Source organism: Callorhinus ursinus, unplaced genomic scaffold, assembly GCF_003265705.2.
Source record: "Callorhinus ursinus isolate GAN/ISIS: 27379988/994484 unplaced genomic scaffold, GSC_fseal_2.0 scaffold43, whole genome shotgun sequence".
NCBI lineage: Eukaryota > Metazoa > Chordata > Mammalia > Carnivora > Otariidae > Callorhinus > Callorhinus ursinus.
The window spans coordinates 916,578-923,651 of record NW_027397105.1 but is presented as its reverse complement, the minus strand read 5'-3'; the positions used below and the strand labels follow the sequence as shown (position 1 = coordinate 923,651).

Sequence of the window (7,074 nt, the reverse complement as noted above, 5' to 3'; positions counted from 1 at the left end):
GGCCCCCCCCCCCCCCGGCCACCACCGCCCCCCCCACCCGGCCTCTGCATCGCCCTCATGGCTAGGACTCGCCTGGTGACTTTTCTGAGCCCGGAGATCCTCGCTTCGTCAAACCACACTCAGAAAACGCTATTGATTTTCTTTTTTTTATTTATGAGAATTTTGCTGTGGGCAAAAATAAAAAGGTCTGTGCGGCGTTGCCTGGGCTGTGAGAGGTTTTCTCGGCCTCCCGCCTCCCTCCCTGCCCACTCGTCCCTGCGTTCACGTTTGCACGAGGCAGGGGCAGGCAGGGGCGAGTGGGGCTGGGTGTCCTTCCCCCCGGGAGCGCCCACACACGCCGTGCCGGGTGCTGGGCCGTTCTCATAAGGAACGTGCAAGGTGGCTCTGATTGTCCTTGTTCAGTGGTGAGGTTCAGAGAGGCTCGCCACCTTCTCCGAGGTTGCCCAGCACCCAGCGGTCTCCTCCGCGGGCGCAGAGGGCGCAGGGCCAAGGACAGGAGGGGGCTGCCCCTGATCCTGGCGGAGCCCGCAGGGACTGGGGCGGTCTGTCCCGGCCTACACCCCCCTGCTCCCCGCAGCAGGGTTGGGCTGGCCTCCCCAGGGAACTCCAACCGGGAGGCCAGAGGTCTCCTTGGGGCTTGCGCTCTGTGGGCCCCACACTGCGCTGTGGGGGCTTACGTGCCCCAATCTGACCGGGCACACACGGGCTCCTATGGACGCCCCCCACCCCGCGTGCCGGGTCCTCCCGCACTCCTGCCGGCCCCCCAGCGTTAGTGCCGGGCCTGCTCACGCTGTGACTGTTGACTGACTCCAGCCCGCGGTGAGCTGTCCCGTCCCGTGCGCTGTGCCCCCCCCCCCCGGCTTGCGCTGGAAGGATGGACATCCATCCCGACGTGAGCTGGGAGGCCCGGCCCGGTGCGCACCCACATGCTTCTGTCCCCCTCGCTCCTGGCAGGAGTTTCCACTGGCCATCCTGCGGGGCTGGGAGTGCTACTGCGCTTACCCCACGCCTCAGTTCAGCCTTCGGGACGCCGTGGACAACTCGCTGTGCGGCCAGGAGCCCGAGGCACAGAGCCTGGCCCAGTACTGCGAGGTCTACCAGACGCCCGTGCAGGGTGAGTTTAGCGCCTGGGGGACGAGGTGTGCGGGGTCCTCCCCACCGCATCTACCATGGTGTGTGCTCCGGGGGTTTGGAGAGGCCAGCGTGGCCGCGTGCAGTCCTGGGGCGGGGGGGGCCTCCACCATCCCTGGAGGCTGGACACGGGACGCTCCTGGCCTTGACCCGACTCTGGGGACGGAGGTAGTCCGAGGAAGAGCAGGAGAGCGGTGAGGTGGGGCCAGCCACCCCCTGCAGAATCCGGAGCGTTACGCGCTGTGCGGGGAGCCAGGGCCCGCTGCCCGGGGCATGGGAGGCCTGACTGGCCCCAGGCCTGTGCAGCCAACCCCTCCCCTCCCTGGGCCTGCCTCAGTTTCCCTGTCGGTGTAGTGGGAGCCTCAGGGCAGCGGGTCCCGGTGGGGCGGTCGGTGGTCAACCTCTGGACTTTCAGACACTCGCTGCACGGACAGGCGGTTCCTGCCCACCAAGTCCAAGGTGTTTGTGGCTCTGTCAAGCTTCCCGGGAGCCGGGAACACGTGGGCACGGCACCTCATCGAGCACGCCACAGGCTTCTACACGGGGAGCTACTACTTTGATGGGACCCTGTATAACAAGGGTGAGTGAGGGCCAGGGCAGGGGTCCCCAGCTGTGGGGCAGGACCTGTCCGCACGGCGGTCTCGGTCTGTAGGTGGCCAGGGGGCCCAGGGGCTGGACCAGCCACGTGGGGTGGCCCCCGAGGTTCCCCCTCTGAGGCTTCCGGGACTGGCTCAGGGTGGCCACTGGCCTCTGTACCAACCCACCAGTGACACGCACCATTGCCCGGCCTGTCCTGGGCAAACGTGGCCCATGTGACGGGCGAGAGTGGCCGCTGTGGGGACAGCCTGCCGCGCGCGGAAGCCACCACGGGTGTCAGGGTGTCGGGGACTAGATCCCGTGTTTACAGCCCGTGGTCTGGCTCCTCCTTCCCTGGAGCATCCCAGCGTTTGACAGGAGCCCCGGCGAAGGCTGACGGGGTTTGGCGTGTTGAGTTCCAGTGGGTGAACTCCCATTCGGAGGAGCCTGGTTTCCTGGCATCAAAGAACCCATCCCTGCTCGTTGCACCTTCACGTGCTCCCCAGCTGCTCACGAAGCGGTGGTGCTGGAGCTCATCGGCGTCCCCAATTGCCCAGGAGAAGCACATGCTCCTTTACGGAGCACGGGTTCCAGGCTCGCAGACCCCGGATCTGTCGGGACGTGGCCAGAGTAAAGGTGCAGGGGCACCTGTCCAGGGGTCCCTCTGTGACATCACGCTGCACCCCCTGACCCGTGAGCCCCTGTGCTCGGCAGGACTGCACGCGAAGCCCCTCCATCCGCAGCGTGAAGCCGACCGCAGAACGAGCACACAAGCGTCCTGTTGACCTGTGTGACTCTGCTACGGTGGGGAGGGCGGGGGGCCCCGCTGCAGGACCACAGCATAAGGTCTGACAGCCCTCGCACCTGGTGACGGGGATCACGCCCCCACTGCCGGGGAGGGGGTGGAAGCCAGGCCTCCCAGGGACATACATGCCATGTGCCTAGAGCCCTGCGCTGCGGTGTGACCCTGGGCAAGTCTCGTAGCCAATCTGAGCCACACTTGCAGCCACCACAAACTCGTGGGTTGTTTGTGGTGCTTGGGGGACATCTCCATGCAAATGCCCACATGCACGCACCTCCAGCGTCCAGAGGGGTGTCAGGCCCCTGCCCCCCGACTTCTGGGGTCTCCCGGAGGCATGTTCAGCTCTGCCTGCTGCCGTGGCAGGGGCCCGACACCATCCTCAGGGGCCTCCACTCTCCCCGCAGGGTTCAAGGGCGAGAAGGACCACTGGCGCAGCCGGCGCACCATCTGTGTGAAGACCCACGAGAGCGGCCGGAGGGAAATCGAGATGTTCGACTCGGCCATCCTGCTGATCCGGAACCCATACAGGTCCCTGGTGGCCGAGTTCAACCGCAAGTGTGCCGGGCACCTGGGCTACGCGGCCGACCGAAACTGGAAGAGCAAAGGTAGGCAAAGGGGGCGGGCAGCCCGTGGCGGGGAGGGGGGAGGGGGGCGACCCGCCCCACAGTGTGGCCGAGACACGGGTCTGGGGGGCGAGTGTTAGGGCATGGAGCTGTCAGAGGGAAGCTGCATCCAGCAGGTGCGAGGCCGTGGGGCAGGCAGGCCCGTCCCTGCAGGCTCGGCCCCGGCTGATGCCTCCCGTGGCCTCCAGCCGACCCTGCCCCTTGCTGACTCCCCGGATGCAGGAGGCTGAGCTCTGGTCCCTCCTTGGCTCTTGTGAGCCTCAGTTTACTCATCTGAGACAGCAGGGTGGCCTCTATCTTGGAGTCATTGTTGAAGACCAGGGAAAGCGAAGGCTCTTCACGGCATCTGAGGTGTGCGGCCTGGATAGTTACACCAGCAGTGCTTGTTGACATTTGCGCCTTTTCCCACCAAAACAAAAAGCCCACCAGCTTTGTGATTTGCTAGGATAGAAATCTCACGGAATAGATCATCCGCAAAAGTTGGCGGCTGCCCGGCAGCGTCACAGGGTAGACTGGCCACCCCCCCCGCCCCCGGCGAGACCGGGCCTCCTCAGGCAGGGACCAGGTTCACTTAGCTTCACAGGAGGCCCCGGGGCAGGCGATCGGGCCTGCGTGCGTCCACGTCGCACCCCTGCTCATCCCGGTCACCCAGGGCAGGTGAAGGTGGATGAGGGTCAGCCCATTTCCCACTTGTCATTAACACCACTGTGCCACGTGGGCCCTGTGGCTCTCCCTGCCCCAGCGTGGGCCCAGCGGTCATGGCACTCACCGTCCACGAGAGAGGGGACCAGTTCTTGGCACACATCGTCCACGTCTGTCCTCACGTGGTGCTGCCGTGGCCATGGAGGCAGCCACAGCCACGTGACCCAGGCTGGCCCGGGGGTGCTGCTCTTACTGCCCGCGGGTCGTCAGGAGGGCCTCATCCGTGGGGCCCTCGCCTCCCTGCCCCGAGCGCCCAGGAGGCGGGCCTGATGGGCGCCTTCTCTCCCGCGCAGAGTGGCCGGACTTCGTGCGCAGCTACGCGGCGTGGTGGTCCTCACACGTGCTAGACTGGCTGCGGTACGGCAAGCGGCTGCTGGTGGTGCACTATGAGGAGCTGCGGCACAGCCTGCTGCCCAAGCTGCGGGAGATGGTGGCCTTCCTCAATGTGTCCGTGAGTGAGGAGCGGCTGCTGTGCGTGGAGAACAACAAGGAGGGCAGCTTCCGGCGGCGCGGCCGGCGCCCCCACGACCCTGAGCCCTTCACCCCCGAGATGAGGGCGCTGATCGACGGCTACATCCGGACGGTGGACAAGGCGCTGCGTGACCACGGCGGGGCCGGGCTGCCGGGCGAGTACGTGCCCAGATGACGGCCCGGGCGCTGCCCCGCAGCCTCGCTGGGGCCCAGCTGCTGGAGCCGCCACAGGTCCCTCTGTGCTCACAGACACGTCTGCACGCTTGTGGGCCACGCGGGCTGGGCTGGGCCCTTTCAGACCTGCAGACGCCGGCCCGCCCGTGCAGGCTGCGCTCCCAGTCCGGCTTCCTGTTTCGCGCTGCAGACTCGCTGCCAGGGTCCCCGCCCCCGGACGCAGGGCTAGGTGGGCATTGGCGCCGTGGGCAGCGAGCACCCCAGCGTGGGCATGAGCTCACGGATGCTGCTGGACCCCGCGACCCTGACGGCACCTCAGATGCCCCATGAACACGTGTAGCGTGGCCACCAGGCATCCCGGGGCACAGCTCTACGTTTCCCTTCTCTGCAAACGGGCTGGCAGCGCTCGACAGAGTCGACCCCCCGCCACCGCTGCACACTGACCTCAGGACCTGCCACAGCTCTGTGCACCCCCCACCCTGTCCAACGGCAGCACTCCTTGGAGGGGCCCCCTTGCCTTGCCTTTCCCTCCCGTGTCCCAGAGGCGGGGTGTGAGGGAGAGGGGGCATGGGGCCAGAGGGGCTGGCCTCCAGGGGAGCCCTGGACCCAAGGGGCACACAGGCCTGCAGGGGGGGCTTGGGGTGCACGTGGGGAGACCCAGGAGGGACGGGTCTTGGGGATCACTTGGCCATGTCCCCCATCCACACAACCCTCGAGGGAGGGGCCGTGGCCAAACCCTCAGTGTTCACCCCCTGGCGGGCCCTGGGGCTCGTTACCACGCCCTCTGTCTCTGCGTGAGGTTGATGTCTTATTCACTCACCCCTGGAGGAAGGGCCCTCACGGACGCCGCAGCCTGCTGTGTGCTAGCCCGGTGGTGTGTGTGTCGGGGGGAGTGGTAGGAAGGCCCCCCGCCCCAGCTCGCAGCCTCGGGGGGCAGGGGAGGCTGATCACAAACAGGAGTTAACCCAGTAGCAGAGGAGTGTGCGTGCGCTCAGGGTCTCCATGCCTGTGCTCCGGAGAAATCTGTAGGAATTTCCCCAGCAGAGCAGAGGGAAGGGCATTAAGGCAGAGAGAACAGTGTATGCCAAGGCTCAGAGGCTTGGAGAACGGGTGTGGGGCGTGTGTGTCTGAGTCTGTGCAGCCGGCGTTGGGGTGGTGGGTGAGGACAGAGGTGAGGACACACAGGGACTGTCCTCACAGTGGCCTGGTGCTCAGCCTGGAGGGACAGAGCTCCCTTCAGAAGCCGACCCTCGGGTTCAGAACGAGGCCGTGCAGACCAGGGCTCCGGTCTGGGGGTGGGGGTGGACCCCTGCGAGGTGGGTGATGGTGGGTGGGCCCCTCGGCAGCTTCTCCAGGCTTCGGGTGACCGTGGCTGGGCCCCTTGGTCTGACCTCCCGCGACCTGAGCCAAGCTGCACCAGGGGAAGTAAACGGGGAGAGGTTTGGGGAAACCAGCATTGGAATGTCCTGACTCTGCACCCCCCGCCAGCTGCAGGAAGCCGTGAGCCACCTCAGTGAGGGCAGGTGGCTGGGGGGCCCAGCGGGCTGCCCTTCTTCAGAGGGAGGCCTCCACACCCGTCCCCGGCTCCACCAAACCCACACTGGTGCTGAGCCTGTCCGGGCCCTCCCACAGCCGCTCTCGGCGTAACGCTGGAAACGCCGGGTCTTGCTAAACGTTTATTGGCACGGCTCTGGCTCCGCCATCGAGGCTGGGACAGCCCCTCATAAGCGGGGTCTCTGGTGTCGTAGGAAGAGGTGAGACCTGCCGCGAGGCCCCACCTGCTGTGGAAGGCGGCCCAAGGGACACCTGCGCCCCCCAAGCAACCCTAGAGTCTCGAGGGGATGGAGGGCCGGATGCTGGCTGCCTCTTGAGATTGGCTCCCAGATCTGGCCCCCACTCCTCCCGGCCGCCCGGGAGACTTCGGGGAGAAAACCCGGACTCCAGGGAGGCTGGGAAGGGCAGAGGTGTGGCTGGAGGGCCAATCCACGCTGGCCCTCAGGCCTCCCACTCTCCTGCCCACCCTGGGGTCAGGACAGCAACAGCCTGCGCCTCACCCCGGTAGATGGTTCATTTCCTGCTGCCAGGTGCCCAGAGACCTCCCTTCCTTCCCGGGGGAGAGCTAGCTGCTCAGACAGCCTGGCAGCTTCCAGGGCACCTCAGCCAGCCCTGCAGAAGAACAGAACGACGGGGTCAGCCTGCACCGGCTCACACTGAGTCCGTGCACACAGTTGGGCGCCCGACACGGGGATGGTGCTCCTGGGTGTCCGATGAGCAAGGACGTGCAAAGGCCCTGCTGCTGATTCTCCGCGGCTGTCACCACGGCCTGCCCCTGGGGGAGAGCCTGTCCATTTGTCTCTGGAAGTGAGACCTCCTCAAGCTCTCAGCTTCCCCATCGAGCCTCGGCCGCCCCAAGCAGCCAGGGAGCAAAAGCCAGTGTGAATTTGGGGGAGAATTGTGGCAAAACCCTACTTCCTGCAGATTCCACCTTTAATGACGAGGCTGTGAAATCACATAAACCTGTGTTAAGACGTGTAATCTCCACGGTTTTCATCTCCCGTTGTGGATCAATTTGGAAACACCAAAATATATAATTTT

General features: G+C 65.9%; 1 protein-coding gene across 3 annotated transcripts in view; it reads left to right on the top strand.

Annotated features, from left to right (window-relative positions):
- Window positions 1-6,817, top strand: part of WSCD1 (WSC domain containing 1) — a 30,592-nt gene extending 23,775 nt beyond the window's left edge. For all 3 annotated transcript variants that reach the window (XM_073881554.1, XM_025864398.2, XM_073881555.1), the window contains exons 6-9: window positions 955-1,114; window positions 1,547-1,711; window positions 2,914-3,114; window positions 4,128-6,817. In XM_073881554.1, coding sequence (XP_073737655.1) covers window positions 955-1,114; window positions 1,547-1,711; window positions 2,914-3,114; window positions 4,128-4,480 — 879 coding nt within the window. In that variant the 3' untranslated portion in view covers window positions 4,481-6,817. The remainder of the gene's footprint in view (window positions 1-954; window positions 1,115-1,546; window positions 1,712-2,913; window positions 3,115-4,127) is intronic.
- Window positions 6,818-7,074: the final 257 nt, after the last annotated feature.